Raw genomic sequence first — 24,026 nt, 5'->3', positions numbered from 1 at the left:
TGTTCATCCTATGTAGGCATTACTTTTAGTTTGAACCATATGGAATAGCTAATACTTGACCACTTTTGACCTATATATATGGCAGTTTTGTATAGTTCAGTTTAATTATTGTTTCTAATCCTTATTTATCCTAGTCTTAGAAAGTTTATTTTGATTACGTTATTTAAAAAGTAATGTATGAGCAACTTCAGAAAAACTGGCTTTAGATAGTTTGTAGGCCAATAGCCATGGGAAGCATTTTGGTAAGGAAATCATTTTATAAAGATTCTTTTTAAAAAAAAGACTGGTTCCTCAGTAAAATTTTAAGACTTATTCATAACAATTCATCCTATAAAAATTACTCTAAACAAGGGCTTGGGTTTTTAAAAACTTTATAATTAGCTTCTATTAATGGATTCATAGTTTACCCTTTTTAGGGTTTTTTCTATGTGTGCATTTTTTGAGTTTGCTTATATGCGTAACATGTTGAAGTTCTAAATTTATGTGCTTTTTAAACCCACCAGTAGACAAACGAGGAGTGTATATTTTCTAATATGTAACTTGAATTTATAGTAAGCATTTCTAATGAAAGCCAACAATTTAAAATTCTTAAAAAAAACAAATATAGTTCAAAATAAAGCAATTTCACTCTAAAACCGTGTAGTTGAAATATACAAAAGCCTGCCTCTAATTTTTTAAAATACTAGTTATAATTTTTATACATTCACTTGAAAGGGTTGATGTTTTGAATGTTGCATGTCAGCCTTATTAGATATACATTTACATAAATTTTTATGAGTAGATAAACTGCTGTTAGTTGCATCCTGAAGGGTCTTTACTAGAGAGTGGCTTACTTTTATCCCACTGGTGTGACCCAATTGCATACCAGTTCTCCTTCTTCCCTTAGAGAGAGACTCTGAGCTGTTGCGTGAACGTGAATCCGTTTTACGTTTACGTGAACGAAGGTGGCTTGATGGAGCCTCATTTGATAATGAAAGGGGCTCTACCAGCAAGGAAGGAGAGCCAAACTTGGATAAGAAGAATACACCTGTTCAAAGTCCAGTATCTCTAGGAGAAGATTTGCAGTGGTGGCCTGATAAGGTATTTGGAAAAAATTCACACCGTTTCCATTTAAATGGATCCCTGACAACCCCTCCCTCTAAGGTTTCTATTTTATTTATTCTGGTTTTTGTACTATCACTCAAGGAAAAACACAAATATAAAACAATATTTTTGTTTTGTTTTAAAATATAAATAGAATATATCTTTATTTGGCACTCCATGAGTCATCTCAGTGAGATGTATTCAGTGGTGCAATGTATCTTACTACTTGATGAAGTAAATCAGAGAAATTAGGATGGTAGTTCTAGATAACACATCAGCATGCTATTCCAGTACTTCTTTTCTGGTAATAATTACTCCAGTAAGTGATGTTACATTCCTTGGTAGAAATTTGTTTTGTCAAATTTCTAAAGTCAGGTGGACACCAGTTTCTGCAGGGCATGTTTTTGGTCATTGATACAGCATGTATATCATGACAAGATTAGGGATCTGTGTTCCTTTGTTTAGTTAACTATGCCATTTAATGGCAGTGAGTTCTGACAGATCCTTTGCAGTGAATGCTATAGGAGACAAAGCTGACTGAACAGGAATGGGCTAGGGGAGTTATGCTCTGCATCCTGAGGAATAGTGCAATGACTGGATTCTAGAAAACATCTAGGATTTGGTAATTGATTTGAATCTTTAAAAATCCATCACTGCCATAAGTGAAACAGAGTGGATGCATCCTGTTGGTGGTATGTATGTAATTGATAGTTCATCTTCAGAGGCTCCTATTGGAACCCATGTTTTTCACTTGTTTTTTACTGCGTCTCTTTCTTCTTATTTCCAGAACCATTTGGGTAGGAAATTTTCTAAAGCAGAAATAAACTAAAAGAAGATGGGAACTTTGGGGCCCTACTAGCAGATAAAGAGAGCCTGATATGGGTTACTTTTCTTTCTTTGATTTAGAACTTGAATCCAGGATATTGAAGGGGAATATTATTTAACTTTGCAAATTTACGTTTCCGTAGTTACTGTGAGTCTTGTTGTAGTTCATTTATTTTCCTCTGCATTCAGCTCATGTGGCAAGCTTGAATGCAAGAAGAAACATGAATTTTAATCAGTCTCTTTGGAATCAAAAGGTTATTCTGTTTTCTTTGGCAACTGCCAAACTTTCCCTGAATTGCATTCTTTTACTTATTTCCCTAAAACTAGAAATGTCCCAAGTCCTACTTTTACTTCATGTGGTAGGGAGTGATTTAAACCATTGGGCTTTTACTTTTTTTTTCTTTTGGTACATCAGTTACTATTTCCTATTTCTCTTGTGTGGATCATGTTAGAGTTGTGTCTGTTTCATATTGGCAGGAAGTAAAAGAGGACTCTTGAATTATGTTTTCATAGGGCCATCACGTATTATTAATCTAGGTTTGTCATGTATTATTTTTGATTAATGAAAGTATTTCTGAATAGTATCAGTTTAGCAAGCCTAGCCATTATACCCTCTGTTAGATTTAGCTAGCCCTTGTTGGCCTGGCTAAAAATATGATAGATATGTTTTTAAGTATACCTTGTTTTTAGAGACAGTTGTAAGTGCATCATGAAATCTTGGCACTGTATAGACTTTTAGTGCATTATTCCTTGGTTTGTTTAGCTACTGAGTGAATGGAAGAAGAGGGATATGTGAAACAAAGTATATACTACCTACATTCTTTTTTCCATTGAATACCAAATTTAAAATAGCAACATCAAAAAAACACTTTTTATTAGCACATGATTGAAATCTAGAAATTCATACTTGAATTCTGGGAAAGAAAACAACTTAAGCCTTTAATTAAACTGTTAAGCATTATCATAGTGATCAGCAAATACTATAAGGTGCTTGTTTGCATTGCTGAATGCTACAAGAGAATGTAGAGAGCTATTAAAGAGAAAGAAGACCTTGTTTTTATGTAACTTTAGGAAAACAAAGTATTATACAGGGGCACAGGATAAATACCATGTGAAGAAACTGGTAATATGTGAGACTTATATTGGTTTCTCAAAATTAGTTAGGGGTAGTGAGTCCTGAGGAGCAGAAGGTTTTGGAGGAAGGCTTGATAGGGAATAGAGAGGTAGGTGGAGAATGCAGGGAGATAGGGTGTCAGGATGCACTTGGTATTTACCATTGGTGAGAGGAGGTACCAGCACCAGATGAGAGTGGTCTGCCAAGAGTAGGGGCTTGTCTAATGAGGGGTCCATTAGGAATTCCCAGCTCAAGACAGTTTGAATGTCATGCTAAGGCTAACACTGGAAAACCAGAGCAGTTGCAGAGCATGGATCTATCATTTTATCTCCTTCATGCCACAGACATTGCTGCTAATTGCCTAGTACCTTGCTACTTATGGGGGCTATATTAATCACAAGATCGGATATTGAGCCTGTCTTACGAAACTTGTGAGGTTTAGTGCAGGAGACAGGTGACGATTTGTCATCCAAAGTAGTATTCTTAAGACGTGGCTTTCTTTATAATCTTGGAGTTTGCTTTTTAAAAAAAATCTTGGTAACTTGCATTATTTTGACTGAAAGTGTTATTTCTACCTTCTTGACATACGAGGCTGCTAAAGGATAGTCTCAATTTTGTACACAATAGTAAACTTGGAATTGGCTTGCATCTGATCCATTCATTTTTATGGAGAAGGAAACTTCATGTCTTTGCTTATTTCAAATGGCTTATAAATGGCAGATGCAGCAATGAAGTTTCTTTTTAAATATGGGAAGGAGTAGCTTTTTTAGGAGTGGGGGCAATCAAAATATGCATCCTAGTTTAATTTCAGAAATGACCTAATACAATACTCTTAAATATTAATTGTGGTTGTTAGTGTCCATAGTAATTTTCATTTTGTCTTTTGTTAGGGTGCAAGGTTAATTCTGTTGGTAAAGGAACTGGATTAGTACCTACTTTCCCAGCATCCATTTAGAGGAACAACCAGTTCTTCAAAATTTTACCTTTTTTTTTTTTTGTGATGAAGTTTCGCTCTTGTTGCCCAGGTTGGAGTGTAGTGGTGTGATCTCGGCTCATTGCAACCTCTGCCTCCTGTGTTCAAGTGATTCTCCTGCCTCAGCCTCCTGAGTAGCTGGGATTACAGGCATCTGCCACCACGTCCAGCTAATTTTTTATATTTTTAGTAGAGACGGGTTTCACCATGTTGGCCAGGCTGGTCTTGAACTCCTGACCTCAGGTGATCCACCCTCCTTGGCCTCCCAAAGTGCTGAGATTACAGGCGTGAACCACCGTGCCTGGCAGTTTTACCCTTCTGTAAGCCAATGAAATTATTTTAATGATAGGATGTTCTCTTTTCTTTAAGGTTTTGTGGTATAGTATTGAACTGAAAATATTTGAGGTGACTGTAAAATGCACATATTTCCCAAAATTATTCTTTGAATTAAATGTCAAAACTAATACAAAAGCATAATTAAAAATTATAGGCATCTTGAAAGTTCCATAAAGACAAAAGCAAGGGTCATTCAGTCATTATTAATTTAGAAACCTTGATTAAATATATGCCATGTATTAGGCCTTTTGTTAGATGTTAGGGTGAGAGATTTTATAGGAAGAAGAAAAATAATGTTAATCTGTTTGAATAAGTACCATAATAGATTTCCATACATACATACGTAATACCTACACAATAGCACAGGAGGCATTGGGAAATCACAGGAGGCTGCACAGAATGATTACAAAGAGTGTGGACTCTGAAGTCAAACTGCTGGATTTCCTATCTTAATCCTACTACTGTCTAGTTGTGTGATCTTGATCAAGTTCTTTAACTTTTCTCTGCCTTGATTTTCTCATATAGATAGATATAGTAATAATTTTTACATTATGGGTTTGTTATGAGAATTAAACGAGTTAGTTTATGTAAAGTGCAAACAGCAAGGAGAAGCATGGTCCTGTCCCAGGAAGGGAGAACAGGTAGTTCCTGTAGGTCATGGGAGGGTGAAAGGGTCCAGTTGGGTATTTCCAAGTATGTTTATGTGGCACTTGTGTTTTATGTGCCAGGTTCTCTGTTAGTAGTGAATTGGACACAGACCAAAAAGATACAGGTCATGCATGCCCCCTTTATCTGACTGGACTAGAATGAATTCAAGTTATGAAAACATTTTATTATAGTAATAATTCAGTGTAATAGGAAATTAAGGGCAGCCTATATGTACCAAAATGAGAAGGGGAGGGAGTGCCTAAGTCTGTGCTCTAAGTTCAAAGTTATGATGTTCACAGTCAAACTAGCCAAGTTTATACTGGTTTCTCAAGATTTTTACCCCAAAACATCAACTTTCTTACTATGCTATCCCTACTCCCTAAAATCCATCCTTTCTTGCTTCTCTCCCCCCCCCTCTCCTCCCATACTCCCCCCCGACTCCTTTCTCCCCGCTCCCTTTACTCACCCTTCTCTAGCCATTCTTTCCATCCTTCTGTCCATCCACCTTTCCATGTAACCATCTGTGCACCTACTGTTTTTTACTGTTTTTCTGGCTTGTATGACTGCTTGTTACATTTTGTATTTCTGGAATAGCTTTGATAATTCATTTACTTTGGTGAGAAGAGGTAATCTTTCAATTAGGTGGTTCTATAACATGGCTCCGTTTTCCCTTCTCAGTCATTTTTGCAATTTATTTTTTCTAGATTAGAAATTTCATAATATGTTGCTGAATGTCTGCATGTAAATTGTAATTATATATGTGTTTACACCAACCTACTTCCAACAAGAATCTAAACCAAGCACATTTTACAAGGCCTAAGCCAGACAAAGACGCCAGAGGAAAAGAAAACCATAGGCTAATAATATCTTTGAACATTGATGCAGAAATCCTCCAAAAAAATTCAGGAAACTGAATTCAACACATATCAAAAAGATATACATCATGACCAGGTGGAATTTATTCCTGGCATATGAGGCTGACTTTATTTATACACATTAATCAATGTGATAGATCATGTTAGCAGTATGAAACCTGAAATCACATGAACACCTTGATTGAAGCAGAAAAAGCATTTGAAAAAGTTGAGCATTCTTTCTTGATAAAAACTCTTTAACAGTTTAGCTGTGGAAGGAAAGCTCCTCCATATAATAGAAGCCATATATGAACAAACCCATAGCTAACAATCAACAGGGAGCAACTCAGAGCTTTTCCACTAATATTTAATGCAAGGCAGGGATGCCTACTCTTGCCAATTCCATTCAGCATAGTACTGGAAGCACTAATGAACATCAAACAAGAAAAAGAAATAGAAGACGTCCAGATTGGAAAGGAAGAAGTACAATTATCTGTATTTGCAGATGACATGATCTTATATGTAGAACCGCCTCCAAAATTTCACAAAAAAACCTGTTAGAACTAATAAATTCATTAAAGTTGCAGGCTACGAGGTCAACATACAAAAATCGGTAGTATTCCTATACACAAATAACAGCCTAGCTGGAAAAGAAATTAAGAAAATAATCTTGGCTAAGTGCTGTGGCTCATGCTTATAATCTCAGCATTTTGGGAGGCTGAGGCGAGAGGATCTCTTGAGTCTAGGGAGCTTCGTGGATGGGAAGAATTAGTATTTTTAAACTTATACTGCTCAATGTACAGATTTATACGTAATCTCTATCAGAATTCCAGTGGCATTCTTCACAGAAATAAAAAAGCAATCCTAAAATTTGTAAAGAACCATAAAATACCCCAAATAGTGAAAGCAATAAGGGAAAATTGGAAGCACCATACTTCTTGGTTTAAAATAGTATTACAAAGCTATAAGCGATCAAAACCATATGGTGCTGGCATAAAAACAGAAACATAGGCCGGGCGCGGTGGCTCACGCCTGTAATCCCAGCACTTTGGGAGGCCGAGGCGGGCGGATCACGAGGTCGGGAGATCGAGACCATCCTGGCTAACACGGTGAAACCCCGTCTCTACTAAAAATACAAAAAATTAGCCGGGCATGGTAGCGGGCGCCTGTAGTCCCAGCTACTTGGGAGGCTGGGGCAGGAGAATGGCGTGAACCCAGGAGGCGGAGCTTGCAGTGAGCCGAGATTGCACCACTGCACTCCAGCCTGGGCGACAGAGCGAGACTCCGTCTCAAAAAAAAAAACCAGAAACATAGACCAATGGAACAGAATAGAGAGCCCAGAAATAAATTCAAACATATATTATTAACTAATTTTTGACAAGGGCACCAGTGGGGAAAAGGTAGTTTCTTCAATAAGTGGTACTGGGAAAACTGGATTTTCACATGTAAAACTGGATTCCTATCTTAGACAATACATAAAGATTGACTCAAAATAGACAAAAGACCTAAATGTGAAATATGAAGCCTTAAAAACTGTAAGAAAATATAAGGAAAGCTCCTTGACATTGCTCATGGCAGTGATTTTTTTTGGATTTCACACCAAAAACTCAAACTTCAAAAGAAAGAATAAGTAAATGGAGCTACGTGAAACAAAAAGCCTTTGTGTATAGTAAAGAAAACAATCAACAAAATAAAAAGGCACCCTATAGACTGTGAAAAAAATTTGCAAACCATGCATCTCATAAGGAGTTAATATTCAAAATTTATAAAGAACACTTGAAGTCAGTAGCAGAAAAATAACCTGATTAAAAACCAGGTAAGGACCTTATAAGACGTTTCTTCAAAGAAGACATAAAAATGGCTAACAGATATTTGAAAAGGTGCTTAACGTCAGTAATTGTCAGGGAAATGCAAACTAAAACCACTGTGAGATACCATCTCACACCCATTAGGATGGTTGTCATCAAAAAGACAAGAGATAGCACATGTTGGCAGTGATGCAGAGAAGAGAGAACCCTTGTATGCTGTTGGCAACTAGATTGGTATAGCTATTATGGAAAGCAGTATGGAAGTTCCTAAAGAAGTTAAAGATAGAGCCACCATAGGACCCAGCAATCCCTATTATGTACGTACCCAGAGGAGATGAAATCATGCATATCTGCACTTGGGCCGGGCGCGGTGGCTCACGCCTGTAATCCCAGCAGTTTGGGAGGCCGAGGCGGGTGGATCACCCGAGGTCAGGAGTTCGAGACCAATATGGCCAAAGTGGTGAAACCCAGTCTCTACTAAAAATACAAAAACTAGCTAGGCATGGTGGCACATGCCTGTAATCTCAGCTACTTGGGAGGCTAGGCACAAGAATCACTTGAACTCGGGGGGCGGTGGTTGCAGTGCGCCAAGATCACACCACTGCACTACAGCCTGGGCGACAGAGCAAGACTCTTGTCTCAAAAAACTAAATAAATAAACAAATAAATAAATTTTATTGTGTATATTTGAAGTTTACAACATGTTATAGGATACATGTAGATATCTACATTGTTACTATAATAGATTAACACATCTATCATCTCACAGTTACTATTTTGTGACAAGAGCAGCTAAAATCTACTTAACAAAAATCCATAATATGATACCATTTTATTAACTGTAATCCTCGTGACATACATTACAGCTCTAGATTTGCATCCTACATGTCTGCTGTGTATCCTATAACCCCATTTTCCCTCCCTCACACCCCCACACTCCTTGTCAGCCCATAGTAACCACTGCTTTATTCTCTACCTTTGTATATATGACCTTTAAAAAAAAAAAAAAAGACTTGACATATAAGTGAGATCACACAATATGTTTTTTCCCTGTGTCTAGCTTATTTCACTTAGCATAATGTCCTCTGGGTCTATCCATGTTCTGGCAAATGGCAAGATCTCCTTTTTTAAGCTGAATAATTTTCCTTTTTTTCTGTTGTGTCTTTTCTTTATCCATTTGTCCATGAAGGACACTTAAGCTTTTTCCATATATTACCTATTATAAATAATACTACAATGAATATGAGAGTGCAGATACTTTTTTTTTTTTTTTTTTTTTTGAGACGGAGTCTTGCTCTGTGCCCAGGCTGGAGTGCAGTGGCGCGATCTCGGCTCACTGCAAGCTCTGCCCAGGCTGGAGTGCAGTGGCGCGATCTCGGCTCACTGCAAGCTCTGCCTCCCAAGTTCATGCCATTCTCCTGCCTCAGCCTCCCGAGTGGCTGGGACTGCAGACACCTGCCACCATGCCCGGCTAATTCTTTTGTATTTTTGGTAGAGACGGGGTTTCACCATGTTAGCCAGGGTGGTCTTGATCTCCTGACCTCATGATCCGCCCGCTTTGGTCTCCCAAAGTGCTGGGATTATGTGAGCCACGGCGCCCGACTCAGTACTGTTAATTAACATTAACTGGCGGGGCTTGGTGGCTCATGCCTGCAATCCCAGCATTTTGGGAGGCCAAGGCAGACGGATCACTTGAGGTCAGGAGTTCGAGACCAGCCTGGCCAACATGGTGAAACCTCGTCTCTACTACAAAAATTAGCCAGGTGTGGTAGTGTGCACCTGTAGTCCCAGCTACGTGGAAGGCTGAGGTGGGAGAATCGCTGGAACCCGGGAGGCAGAGGTTGCAGTGAGCCAAGATTGTGCTACTGCACTCCAGCCTGGGCGACAGAGCGAGGTTCTGTTTCCCCGCTTATAAACATTAATATTCCTTACTGTTCTGGATCTGTTTTTGTCTAGTCTAGAGGAAACAGTAAGTAGAATTATTCCCACCAGCCCTTTATATTGCAGAGTTGTATGTTACTCTGTTGTCTTTGAATGATGTTGAGAGGAAATGGATCCATTTCATTTGACCCCTTGTTTAAGCTCTTTGGAGCAACCTCCCTGTTGGAACCAGCTGATCAGACTTGTGAGTTATATTGCTTCACCTTCATTGTGCTTCCCACACTGAGGAGAATGAAGGCAGAGGATTCTAAAAGTGGAAGTTGGCTGGGGAAGGTCTTTGTTTTGTTTTTATTGACATCTGGAAACTTCCAGGATTAACTAGATGTGTCACGAATGTAATTTAATATGAAGTAAGAACAAAATGAAAAATGATCATAAAAAGGAAAAGAAGCTCAGCAGAAAAAGCATATGGAAAAGTGGATAGGCAGAGAGAAATGAAGTGTGAATGGACACAGTTGGCCAAATTGCAGTGTATCTTGTGGTTGCCATCCATTCCAATCATGATATGCAGTACATTGTATTTAGTGACAGGAGTTGGAGCTGCTACCTAATGATAAAACAAGTGTTTGCTCATAGTAGAAAAAATGTGAAAACCAACCCCAATTTTGTGGGGCAAAATTTAGGAATAGAGATGCTAACTTTTTCACAATATAAATTAGTAAACATAGGTGTGGCCAGCTAATAGAGTTGGTGTTGCTGGGCCAAGTGTTTTTTAAAACTTTGGCCACTATTTCATGTCTCATATTTTTAACAGTTTTCCTTCCCCCTTTGAGGAAGGATTTCTAGTTAAATTTATGACCCATTTATGTTGGACAGTTGCAGATTTACTGATTCAACTTCTTTTTGTTGAAAAATAGAGCTACAAACTATTGCTCTTTAAGGAAATATGCATAGCCGCTTTCTGTAGTTGGATTGAGCAGATGTCAGCTTGCTCAGAAGCAGCAATTTGTATTTCATAAAAACAATAAAAACATTGTTTTCTATGACTTATGAAATGAGTGAGCTAAAATACTGTCCTTGTGTATGTATTTGATTGTTTTATATTTCTCCACATACAGTAAGTTTCTTTAATACAGATAAATCTGAAGCAGGCAAGAAGTAGTAGGTGATTTTTTTTGTCCTCTTCCTGTGGGTTCATAGTTGTGCTGTTCATCTTCATTTGTCCATAGTGGGTTTTCAGGGCCTGTAGGGGTTTAATTGGCTCATCCAGACCTTATCACCCTGGGGGACATTGCCCTATCTCTGAAAGATAAAGGCACGTCAGTTCCCAGAGGGCCTCATGCACCATGCTGTTGCTATTGGGATGGTTTGTTCAGGACTGTACTGCTCTAGTAAGGCATTTACCCAAAGAAGCTGGGGTTAAGATTAATTTGTTCATTCAACAGTTGGTCAGTGTGTTCCTTTGTGCCATATACCAAGCTGGCATATGGTAATATAGTCGTGAGTATGATACTGGCCTTTCCACAAGGAATTCAGTGGGGAACACAAACATTTACACAGAATATAATGTGATCATGATGTGATCAGCGCTAGGCTAAAAGTATGAATAAAGTGCTATAGGGGTTCAGAATGGGAAATGACCAGTACCGCCTGAGAGATCTGGCAAAGGCATCGCAGAGGAGATGGCATTTAAGCAGCATTTTTAAGGTGAGGTGGGCATTGACCAAGACACAAAGGTATTCCAAACGTATCTGGGCATGGGCCCAGAGTCACAAAAGGTCATGATGTGTTTGAGGAACAATGAAAAATTCAGAATTGCTGCTTTGTGGTGGGGAGTAGGAGAAGAGGTGGGATGGAGATGACTAGACAGTTTGCCACGCAAGAAGTTAGGATATTGTTTTGCAGCAATTAAGAAGTCAACAGAGTCCTTAGAGAAGTGACTTGATGTGATTGGTGGGGTTTTGTTTTGTTGTATTTGATTAGTTTTAAGGAGGTGAACATTACTGGCATGATGGGAGAAAGAAACAGGAAAAATCGAAAGTCACTTATGAGAATGCTACAGTTGTTCAAGGAAATTGTGAGGATCTCAACCAAAGCAGGGGTATGGGGAGAGAGAAAAAGATGAATCTGAGAGGAATTTGAGATCAGTTTAGACATGGGAACCTGGGAGCACTCCTCATCTCTTCCTTTTCTCTTGTCAGTCAATTCTATTGTCATGTCTCCCATTACCGGGTGGGTGGTGATGTCATTCATAGAGATAGGAACTACAGGGAAGGCACAGCTTTGCAGGAGATGGCGGATTCATTTTAGGGATGTCATTGTGCTTCTTAAGACAGCTGTAGGTAAGTCTGGAGATACGAGATTTACACATTTAAAAGCATGATGCTCTGGTAGATGCAGTTACTGAGGCTGAAGGTGAAGCACAATTTGAATACAGGGAGAAAGAATCAGTGGCAGGGAGTGCATGGTAGTACCAGGGAGATAGAGGGAAGACCATGCATGGTAGTGCCAGGGAGATGGAGGGTAGGTGGAAGACCAGTAGAGAATGGTGACCTGTGAATTAGGGAGAGAAGGATGGGGTTCCAGAACAGATAATGAACAGAGGCATATCATTTGAAGAGTTTAAAGAGAAGATGGATTGATTTGGCAGTTGGAAAAAATGTCGTATCCGTCACTCAAAACTGGTAAGGTGAAACATATGCCAGGCAGTAATTCACTTTACCATGTTGGGACTGAAGGAGAGATTTGTTTGGATGGTTGTTGGGGGATATGGGAAGGAGTTGCATCCAATGTGTCTGTGGGTTATCTTTAAATAGGGGGGGAGGAAAACCCTTCTTTCTCTGAGATGGGGAGAAGGGAGGAGGTGAGAATGGTGCTTTCATTAAGCAAATCTAGAGCTAGGAATATTGAGGAAGCCCCTGCCTGAGAGCTATCATTTTCTGAGTGAGTCAGAGATGAAGTCAGGGGAGGAGATTAGTCATAGTTGAATTTGATTGCGTGCTTTTTGCACTGGGCTCTGTGCTGTGTACTTTATCCAGCTGACCCTTGAACTTTGAAGGGGTTAGGAGCACCCACTCCTCATGCAGTTGAAAATCCACATAACTTTGACTCCCCCAAAACTTATTATAGCCTCCTGTTGACTGGGAGCCTTAGCAACAAAATAAAGTTGATTAACACATATTGTGTTTGTTATATGTAGTATATACTGTATTTATACAATAAAGTAAATTAGAGAAGAAAATGTTATTAAGAATATCATAAGGAAAAGAACATATATTTAGTATTCATTAAGTGGAAGTGGATTACCATTAAGGTCTTTATTCTCATTATCTTCACGTTGAATAGGCTGAGGAGGGGAAGGAAGAATTAGAAGAGGAGGAGTTGCTTTTGCTGTCTCAAGGATGGCAGAGGCTGAAGAGAACTATAAGCAGACCCTAACAGTTCAAACCCATATTGTTCAAGGGTCAACTATATATGTTACTCCGTTTGGTTTTTACCCTGCACTCCCCTCTCCCTTACCATGATTTGCATTACCTTAACACCCATTTTAGAAATGAAGAAATGGTTTCAGAGAAATTGTATAGTTTACCTGAAGTCACATACTTAGTAAGTGTTGGATCTAGGTTTGGGACTCACTTAGTCTGATTCCATTATAGTTAATTCTTAACCATAGGATTGAGAAGAGAATATGAAGTAGAAAGGTAAAATTTGATGCACCTTCTATGGAGAAAGTCAGTAATGGTTTGTAGACATCCATGGTAAAGGTAAGGGAAGAATTGCTAACTTGGAGAATTCCAAATTTGGTCTCTTTTCCATCCCCCAATAAAAGTGACTTGAAAATAGGGTTGACTGGTACAGGTAAAATAGAAGATTAAAATTAGTATTATTTCTGTACAACACTGAGGTATAACCTGTTGTTATTGTGTTATATTAGTAAATCTTGTAGACTTTACAAGTTTTAGCTGAGCACTATAACGTTACCATCTGACCAAATAAAACTGAATTTTGGCAGAAAACCAGAAAGACACCATTTGTTTATCATACCCTGGAGCCAGAATCCCAAAGAAAATGGAGAAGTACTGTGTATAGACCAATAGCATTTTTGCAACCTAAAATCTGTTATTGGCAATTTTTGCAGTGAGATTTCTAGGTAGCTTTGTGGCTCTGATCATTGGTTTTATGTTAAAGAAAATTATTTATTTACATTTGTTAGCCAAGCTTTTTATAATTTAATTGCATTCCAAATCATTGCATGTATGTCAGCATAAAAGTGAATAAATTATTACCTTAAATATGGGCACTTGTTTCCATAGCTTGAAAGAGCTTACAGGGAAAGAATCTTGATTTGACATCGTTTTTCTCTGTTTCAGCTCCTTATTCTGTTTTTCTTTTTTTCCCTTCACTCATTCAGCACATTGATTAAGCACCTACTTGTACGCTAAGTTCTTAAGTTACAGTGGTGAATAAGACAGGTTGTACTTGAGTGAGATAGTGTATAAACAAATAAATGTGTCAAGTTGTGAAGTGCTGTGGATTAAAAAGAAAGCAGTGTAAGGAACTAATGTGAGAGTGGTGGTTCTGTACATAGTGTCATCAGAGACAGTCTCTTGAGGGAGTGTCACCTGAGAAAGAGTAACACAGACAGAGGGAACAGCAAGGACAGTGGTCCGAGGATAGGAGGAAGGCCACTGTGACAGGAAGAAGGCCAGTATGAATGGAGGTGAGTGAGTTAATGGAGGGAGCCAGAGCCACCTTAATTGGATACCTTGTAGGCTATGCTAAAGACTTCGTATAGTTGTGGTTTATGTGTTTACATAATTAATCTAGATCTGATGAAGTGATTAAAGTGACAGTGTTCAAATCAGTAGATTTGGCAATTTTTATATTTATAGTATTGTATTTTACTTTATAGGATGGAACAAAATTCATCTGTATTGGGGCTCTATATTCTGAACTTTTGGCTGTCAGCAGTAAAGGAGAACTTTATCAGTGGAAATGGAGTGAATCTGAGCCTTACAGAAATGCCCAGGTATTTTATTTTATGAAATCTTGCATTGAATAGCTCTACATATCAACATATAAAATAGTAATTTTTTTTTATGCTTTCAAAGAATCCTTCATTACATCATCCACGAGCAACATTTTTGGGGTTAACCAATGAAAAGATAGTCCTCCTGTCTGCAAATAGCATAAGAGCAACTGTAGCTACAGAAAATAACAAGGTATGAAACACTTTGCATTGATTAACATTTCATGCTTTAATTCTTGTTTTCTTTTTTCTTTTTTTGCTCCTTTTCCATCTTTTCATTTTCGATCTATGTTAACATAAATACAAAGTGTCTCAAGCCTTAGTAATCTAATGTATATTTTTGTTGGCTAGTTTTTACTGTAACTTTAAAAAATAGCTTTCTGGGGCTGGGACTGGTGGCTCATGCCCATAATCCCAGCACTTTGGGAGGCTGAGGTGGGTGGATCATGAGGTCAGGTGTTGAGACCAGCCTAGCCAACCCATCTCTACTAAAAATACAAAACTCCATCTCTGCTAAAAATACAAAAAATTAGCTGGGTGTGGTGGCAGGCGCCTGTAATCCCAGCTCCTCAGGAGGCTGAGGCAGGAGAATTGCTTGAACCTGGGAGGTGGAGGTTACAGTGAGCTGAGATCATACCACTGCACTCCAGCCCAGGCGACAGTGTGAGACTCTGTCTCAAAAAAAAAAAAGAAAAAGCTTTCTGATTTAAGGAAAGGCAAAAATATTCAAGAAAATTACTAAGAAAAGATGTTGAGAAGCTAGAAAATACAGATTGAGAAAGTATGGATATTATGTCTCAAATTATCGGTTTGGCTTTAAGGTCACTAAATTGTTTTTTTGAGACAGGATCTTGCTTTATTGCCCAAGCTCAAGTGCAGTGGTTGTAGCTCACTGCAGCCTTGAACTCAAGCCTTCCGAGTAGCTAGTACTGTAGGCACACACCACTGTGCCTGGCTGATTTTTAAAACTTTTTTGTAGAGGCAGAGTCTCACTGTGTTGCTCACACTAGTCTCCAACTCCTGGCCCCAAGTGATTCTCCCTCCTTGGCCTCCCAAAGTGCTGGGATTACAGGCATGACACCTGGCCTAAAGTCACTAAATTCTTTTAAAAATTGGTAGAGCAGATGTTTACTTCTGACCTTAAAGATGGCCTTAGACATTCATTTCAATAACTGCCATTTTGATTTTGTGTGAAAAAAGTATTTGTTTCTAGTCTTACTAAGAACCTCTCTGAATTACTTATTTTTATAACATTTAGCTCAAAACATTTTAGAACTCCAGTCTTTGAAGTATAATGCCTTGCCCTAGTTTTTACCACAATCCTTTTGAAAAGATGGCTTGATTTTATTTAAAGTTCTAATATTTTATTCTTTAGGTTGCTACATGGGTGGATGAAACTTTAAGTTCTGTGGCTTCTAAATTAGAGCACACTGCTCAGACTTACTCTGAACTTCAAGGAGAGCGGATAGTTTCTTTACATTGCTGTGCCCTTTACACCTGCGCTCAGCTGGAGAACAATTTATATTGGTGGTGAGTCTATAGGGAGGAGGAATTTATCAGTGAATGCTTGTGTATGTATAGAGAGATGCTTTGAGTAGTGGAATACCAACATGAGAAGGTCAATTAAAAGATAATGCCTTATGGAAGGGAAATTTCACTTTGGAACAAAGTAACATTTTAAAAAACTTTAACAGTTAAATTTATAAAAGTAGTACATACTTAGTGAATATAATTAATAAGTTTTATAAAAGTATAAAGTAGAAACAAAAGTCATTTAGAATCCTGCAACCCAGAGGTAACTACAGTTAACATTTGGGGGTATTTTAAATCTTTTTTTCCTCTACATAAACATGTACTTTGCTTTTACATAATTGAAAGTATAGATTATAGAGTATTTTTTTATTTCATTTTTTAATATTCTCTACCTTATTTAATTATAGCTTTACTGTTAGAAGGTGACCTTACATTTTTTCTTTGTTGTGTTTTAAGGAGTTAACAGCAAATTTGCATTTTGGAAACAATATATAGGGGAGTTTCCTAATGAAGTATAATTATTTGGAAGAAAATATGTCAATTAGGCCCAGGCACAGTGGCTTACACGTGTAATCCCAGCACTTTCGGAGGCCAAGGCCAGAGGATTGCTTGAGCCTGGGAGTTCGAGACCAGCCTGGGCAATACAGTGAGACCTAGTCTCTACAAAAAATACAAAATAACTGGGTGTGGTGGTGGATGCCTTGTAGTCTCAGCTACTTGGGAGGCTGAAACAGGAGGATCTCTTGAGCCCAGGAGGTAGAGAGTGCAGTGAGCTGAGATCAGCCACCTGCACTCTAGCCTGGGCAGCAGAGAAAGGCCCTGTCTCAAAAAAAAAAAAAAGCAATTGATGAATTTCCCATAAAATTTAATTATAAAGGTTTAAAAAAAGTAGATCCAGTTATTAATCTAATGCACAAATTATAATTAAGATGAAATTGTACACATTAATAGTTTTCTGAGGCGAAAATACTAGAGAAATGCCAGAAACGCTTGACTGATAATATGTGTAATTTCAGATTTATTTAGTGGGCTGTTTTACTGCTTATTTGACCAATTTATGTTTTTTGTTTTCAGGGGTGTAGTTCCTTTTAGTCAAAGGAAGAAAATGTTAGAGAAAGCTAGAGCAAAAAATAAAAAGCCTAAATCCAGTGCTGGTATTTCTTCAATGCCAAACATCACTGTTGGTACGCAGGTAAGTGATGAATTTAGCCTGTCTTAAGGGACCTCGTTTCTCTTCAGAATCACTTTCTTCCCTTTAAGCAGTTTTACAGATGAGCATCATTTGAAGAATCGGTTTCCAGTAACGTGTATGTGTCATGTCATTCTTCCTTCATTTAGTAGAGTAATACTGTATAGATTGTGGTTCAGTATCAGTAGGTTTCCCTATGGGGCAAGGTTCCCTGGTTTTAAGAATCACTTGCTACTTTTAAAATGCAGAGTCTGAAACCCTTTACCTGAAATGTTTAAGTTTATTTGGTGGTAGGGCCAGGCATCATTGTGTTTTAACAAACATCCCGGGTGATTCTTATGACTAAACCGTTTGAAAGATACTGCTCTACGAGGATGTTGTCAGCATGAGGCAGGAGGCTTTGTCAAATCCCCATTTCTACTACTTTCTGGTTTTTGACTCTGAGATGGTTTTAGGCTTCTACAGGTACTATTTTCTGGAAGCTGATATTCTTAATATCTCAGTGGTTCTCTAATTGTGGTCCAGAGACCGCTACCTTCTCCTCAACCCTTTCAGGGAGTCAAAAATTTCCATCATTTTTCTATTACATATTTGTGTCAGGCTGAATTAGCTTCCTATTAGCTTCCTGTTAGCTGAATTAGCTTTGTCAGAAGAAGGTATCAACAGATTGAATGCCGAAGCAGACATGAGAATACAGCTGTCTTTTATTAAGTCTGACATTAAGAGATTTGCTAAAATGTAAACAATGTTACTTTTCTCACTGCTATTTTTTTTGAAAATCTATTTTCCATAAAAATTGTTTATATGAATGTGGGGTTTTATTACTGTTAAATATTTAAAACTTTCTCAATTTCAATTACTGATACACTCGATTTACTCAGTTTTAATTTACTAATTATTAAAACTAGATATGACCCATATAAACATAAGGTTTTTGGGATATGCAGTAATACTTAATAGTGAAAAAAGGAAAAAGGTCTTGAGATCAAATGAGTCTGTGAACTTCTAATTTATTATATTCTGGTTGAGGTTTATCTTCTGGGTAAAACTTAATGCTTATATTCATTACAGCAAATGCTGTTATGAATGTTTAAAAACTTAATCCTTAAAACTTAGACAAAATGGTAGTTTTTTATTATAGAATGTGGTGTTAATTTCTTCATCTAGCACTTTAAATGCAGATTTTTTTTTCTCATTACAAGGTAGTAAAATGTACCTATTCTTTTTCTTCATGACATCTTTTTTCTTGGTCTTACTCATGTTCTTCTACCTATTGGCCTTTGAACCAGAAAATTTTCAGCGTTTACCCACTATTTTGAACATTATTGATCGGCCTTCATTATTTATATTAGTTTCTTTGGACCGGGTATGCTCTCTCTTTTTCCCCCTGCTCCTCTCTTTGCCCCTCTTTCCTTCCTTTGTAGGATCCCTTCTTTGCCTATTTAGTTTAAATACTGATTTCTGATGTCCTGGACGTTCTTTTTCAATTGCAGTCATGTACTAGCAGGATGTTGCAGCAGCTGCCATATCAGCAGGTGGGATGGCATTACTGTAGACAGGGAGAGCAGAAAAAATACTGGAGAAAAGCTTTAAATAAAAAAGCTTGACACTAAATTGCTGAAAGATAGCATATGAAAATACCTTGGTATATAACCAAGGTTGTGTTTTAAACCTGTCGAATACTGGAGGCTGAGGGCAATTACAGCTGCAGAACAAGGAAAATATTCATGTCTTAACATCAGAAAGAACTGTTGGTCACCCATTCAGCTGCATCTGTATTTATAGGTCATCTTAAGAACTATTCATTTTATGCCACGGAGTTATAGTTAATGATACACAACTATTCTTTGGTAGAACTGTACCTCTAAGCCAATGTTTCCAGTTCCTACACTTTTCAAATGTACCACCATCTTCCTTTGTTTATTACATTTAATTATAAGCCACAAAAAATTATGATCTTCGTATATACCTCTGATCATCTATCACATAGTAAGATTGGGATATTGGAGAAATAAAAGATATCTCCAGAAAAAATGTTCCTATCTAAGATGGAGATATTGTTGGTGTGTTTAACAGTGCTGTCTTGAAAGCCATTGGTTTTCGGAGTATGACCTGAGGTTAGTCCCTGACAGAGTTTGTTTTTTTTTTCTTTCTGTAAGTTATTTACTCCTGCACTCAGTTAAACTTCTGACACTAATGTCTACATATTCTTTTTTAATTTAAAAGAAAAATTATTCATGGAACCTTCTGGCTAGCAGGAAACAGTAGTCTTCTGGGAGAAAGAAACATCTATAGAGATAAAGTTATAGAGCCTATCATGAGTTAAGGGAAAAAGTTATTTCAGATTGTAGGAAACAGACAAGAAGTGTAATTGTTTTTTTCACATTTTACTTTTTAAATTATAATGCCTTTTAGTTTATTCTCTGCTGTTTCTGCTCCTTTTGTTTTGTTTGTAGCAGAATGGTTGGGATATTTGCTGCATGAAAATTTAAAGTTAATGCTAAATTTTTAGCAAACATGTTGAAATTATTCCTGTTCCTTAATACTAGAAACAAATTTTCTTTTCCTTTGTTTTCTTTTTCTTTTTTTTGAGGCGGAGTCTCACTCTTTTGCCCAGGCTGGAGTGCAGTGGCATGATCTCGGCTCACTGCAACCTCTGCCTCCCGGGTTTAAGCAATTCTCTGCCTCAGCCTCCCAAGTAGCTGGGATAACAGGTGCATGCCACCACGCCCAGCTAATTTTTGTATTTTTAATAGAGACGGGGGTTTCACCATGTTGGCCAGGCTGGTCTTGAACTCCTGACTCATGATCCACCTGCCTCGGCCTCCGAAAGTGCTGGGATTACAGGCGTGAGCCACCACGCCCAGCCTAGAAACAAATTTTCTTAATGAAGACCTTTAAGGTGGCTTTTTCAGCCTTATTGATTGGGTAAGATTATACTGGGAAACCTAGGAAGCCCAGCACTTTCATATATTGTATTTCATCCATTTCAAATAAATATTACATATATTTGTAAAGTTATGTCATCTTGATGGTGGTTTTCTTTTGTTTGCTAGGTATGCCTGAGAAATAATCCTCTTTATCATGCTGGAGCAGTTGCATTTTCAATTAGTGCTGGGATTCCTAAAGTTGGTGTCTTAATGGAGTCAGTTTGGAATATGAATGACAGCTGTAGATTTCAACTTAGATCTCCTGAAAGCTTGAAAAACATGGAAAAAGCTAGCAAAACTACTGAAGCTAAGTAAGTACTATACCTTAACAAATCATGCTTTTATACCAGTTCCTTGTTTGCTCTGCTCTGCATATGAATGGCAATAATCAAGGAAGACTTACAGGTGTGTAGTGAAGTTGTAAACTCCTAACATGATAGGGTCTTGTTAAGGTTCCCAGGAAATTTGAAAGGAATTGCTAAATTTTACTGTTTGTAACTTGGCTAATATTTATATATTAACAGTTGATTTTGATGGCCAGATGACAGTGTAGTGTTCTCTTTTGATGCCCTTGTTTTGTTATTAGATTGTATCCTTTGCAGGTCTTTTGTGGCAGTAATAATATGTTTAAGCCTTACTATTAAGCCGCCATGCTCTCTCCTTGTGTAATCATCTTAATTTCTACCTAACTTCCTGCCCTATATCTTGATTATTGAAAGGGTTTTACAGGTTAATGTACTCAAGAGGGAAATAACTGTAAAGAATTTGTTAACGTTTTTTGGGTTGAAGGTGTTCGTGAATAGAAACACCACTGAATTTTGTATAGCCCCACCTTCTGGGGCTGACTTACTGTTTGGAGCGTGGTACAGAGATCTTAACACCTGTGCTTTTAGAAACATCTACTCATCTTTAAAAATAATCATTTCTACTGTAATTTGGTTGTTTGGTATATGAACTTTAAAACTTTAGTAAAATTGTTAAATAACATTTTTTCTTAATCCTATAAAAATAGGTGACCAGTATAGATATGTGGGAGAGTAGTAATATCACATTCTAGAAATAACATTTAACACATCAATGTATTTTCTTTTTTTCTAAATATATTCAGGCATTGAAAAATAATAGGGATTTTACTGTACATACAGATTTTTAAGGTTCCAAAATTTTTTAGTTTACTTCCCATTTATACTCAGATGTTATGATTATAAATTTACTAACTTTACTGCTGTCATTCCTCTCAATGTTAAAAGTGCAAACTTAAATGTAGAAACAGTGATTACTGTTGAGTTAAATGTAATTTTTAACAAACCAAAGCTATTGCACTTTATACCTAATTAAGGTTTTGCTTTTAGTTTTCGTGTTCTTTCTCTGTCTTGGTTTTTTAAAAAAGATTTATAGACTTTTCTTCCAATTACATTGGATTTTGTACTAAAAATAAAAGTAATAAAACATTTTCATTGTCTTACGAACTTTGTAAAGAACATTTGAAATAATTTTGATGTGTACAAATACAAACAAGATTAGAATAGAATATGCTATTTAAAGCCTGTAACGAAGTTTTTCAAGATCTTCCTTCAAATCAGCCATTTCAAATATTAGCAAAAGAGCTAAGTGAAATTAAATGTTAAGAACATAGTCTTTTTCATGTCAGTAGTACCCTCGTTTGCCAGTCATCGAAATGCATTCACTTTAAAGGTATGCTAGTGATTAGTCAGTATTGGCTTCCCCCCACCATCACAGCATTTGTGGAGCAGCCAGGAGTATTCGCTGTGTGCTTATTGAGATCACTCATGTTAAGATCCTGGTGAAAATAATACCGGTTTTCTTTTAGATTATTTCTAAACTCAGGTGAAATTTCTGATGAGAGTAATAGGAGACAAGAGGATTAAGATGATGGTCCAGTTTATAATAGGTATATAAATAACAAATTTGTGAATAATCAGTGACTTCTGATTAAAGACTGATTTCTGCCCTTTAATGTATAAAAATATTTATGTTTGCACCATCTGTAGAATGCTGTTTAGTTGCTGTAGTTATTTTCTTAAACAGAGTATTAAGTAACTCATTAAAGAGGGCTGGTTTTTAAATCCTGTCACCAGATGGTTTAAGAATAAATTTTTATAAACCGTTGTGAGTAGAGTTTCTTCTTGGAACTCTAAGAAATTAATGGTCTAATGGGCTTATTACTTACTTGCCTTTACCTTTTTTTTTTTTTTCCAGTTAAATTGCCATATCCAAATCTTAGCACTGTTGCAGTGTGAAACTTGTTTGCTCAAGAGGCTTTGATAAAGCTGTGTTGATAAATTAAGTGTAAATTTCGTTGTTATTTCTCGATAAAGTTTATCTGAATCATTGTCTCAAGTTGTTGATAGCTTTTATATTTTTCCTTCCCATATTAAACCACTATTTGAAAGCATGCATTGTATACCTTTTATTCTTGAGTCTTAAAAATATACAATGAAAAAAATTAATATAAATACACAGTTTAATAAAAATGTTTTTAATATTCATTCTCTTATAAGAAAATACTTGTCTTTAAAAAAATACTAGTTTCCATTATTTTGTTTATCTAATTATAAGGAGAATCTTATTTCTTATCTTAGGCCTGAAAGTAAGCAGGAGCCAGTGAAAACAGAAATGGGTCCTCCACCATCTCCAGCATCCACGTGCAGTGATGCTTCCTCAATTGCCAGCAGTGCATCAATGCCATACAGTAAGTTTTATTTGTTGTATGCATTTGTCAAAATAGGTCTCATGCAGACAGCTGTGTTTAGTTTGTTTCTGATTTAAGGCAACTCATATCATTTTTTACATCTTTTTATATAATTTATATCTCTATTACTTTGGTTTTTTTGCATAACTTTCTTTGAATAGAAAGATGATATTTACAGTGTTGACTATTTCTGTTTTTCAGAATTAGAGTTTTAAAAAGATATGTGAAATTCATGATAGTAATAGAAGGAAATAATTGCCACTAGGTAGTCTTATCTACTCACTTTTGTCAAGACTCTTATTATTGTAAATTGGTTATGTCTTGGTTACAACTTTTGCTCCAAATTTGTAAATTTATAAACCTAGACTTACTACCACACCATGGATAGAATTTTTTCAAAAATTCCTTAAAATAAATTTTATGGTGTTAATTGCTTTGCAATTTAGGAAATTAAAAGTTAGACTTTAATAGTTATGTGATAGTTTTCTTAAAACTATCCGGCAGATCTTCCTTTTTAAACTTTGGTTAGATAACCCTAGTTTTGGGAGTACAAAATACATTTTACCCTATTTCTTTGTACTTGTTTATGCTGGTGTTAATACAATTAAACATTAATGGTTACAGTTGTTCTTCACTGTGAATTTATTTAAAGTACAGATTGATCAGAAAACTCCCAATTCATAAAGCAGTAGCTTAGGAAATTGTTGAGAAACTTCACTTATGTATCCCTTTAAAGATAGTCTTTCTTATAAATTTAGATGAAATCTATAAAGTCTCTTTTACATTTTCTTTTTGGTACTTACCATTTTGTTGTTGTCTAAGAACGACGACGGTCAACCCCTGCACCAAAAGAAGAGGAAAAGGTGAATGAAGAGCAGTGGTCTCTTCGGGAAGTGGTTTTTGTGGAAGATGTCAAGAATGTTCCTGTTGGCAAGGTTTGTTCAAAATATCTAAAACTTAATTACTAACAGAATTATAATGATATTGGTTATCCAGGGATTTGTGGTTGATATCTGACTCCTTTCTTCAGGGCTGTTTTATTTATCATATTCAGTGGTATCTTTAGTTGCACCCCTGCATCTGATGCAGATCTGTCTTCTCAGTCCCTGG

The 24,026-nt window shown here is 36.8% G+C and overlaps 1 protein-coding gene across 4 annotated transcripts in view; it reads left to right on the top strand.

Annotated features, from left to right (window-relative positions):
- Window positions 1-24,026, top strand: part of UBR5 (ubiquitin protein ligase E3 component n-recognin 5) — a 151,822-nt gene that overhangs the window by 67,530 nt on the left and 60,266 nt on the right. For 3 of the 4 annotated variants that reach the window (XM_032760159.2, XM_032760158.2, XM_032760156.2), the window contains exons 9-16: window positions 869-1,080; window positions 14,435-14,551; window positions 14,634-14,744; window positions 15,927-16,081; window positions 17,159-17,276; window positions 20,330-20,514; window positions 22,807-22,916; window positions 23,739-23,851. In XM_032760159.2, the coding sequence (XP_032616050.1) occupies window positions 869-1,080; window positions 14,435-14,551; window positions 14,634-14,744; window positions 15,927-16,081; window positions 17,159-17,276; window positions 20,330-20,514; window positions 22,807-22,916; window positions 23,739-23,851 (1,121 nt within the window). The remainder of the gene's footprint in view (window positions 1-868; window positions 1,081-14,434; window positions 14,552-14,633; window positions 14,745-15,926; window positions 16,082-17,158; window positions 17,277-20,329; window positions 20,515-22,806; window positions 22,917-23,738; window positions 23,852-24,026) is intronic. The other variant, XM_032760161.2, reaches the window with a different exon arrangement.

The sequence above is a fragment of the Hylobates moloch genome, unplaced genomic scaffold (genome assembly GCF_009828535.3).
Source record: "Hylobates moloch isolate HMO894 unplaced genomic scaffold, HMol_V3 SCAFFOLD_9, whole genome shotgun sequence".
Classification (NCBI taxonomy): Eukaryota; Metazoa; Chordata; class Mammalia; order Primates; family Hylobatidae; genus Hylobates; species Hylobates moloch.
This window is presented reverse-complemented; position numbering and strand designations above follow the sequence as displayed.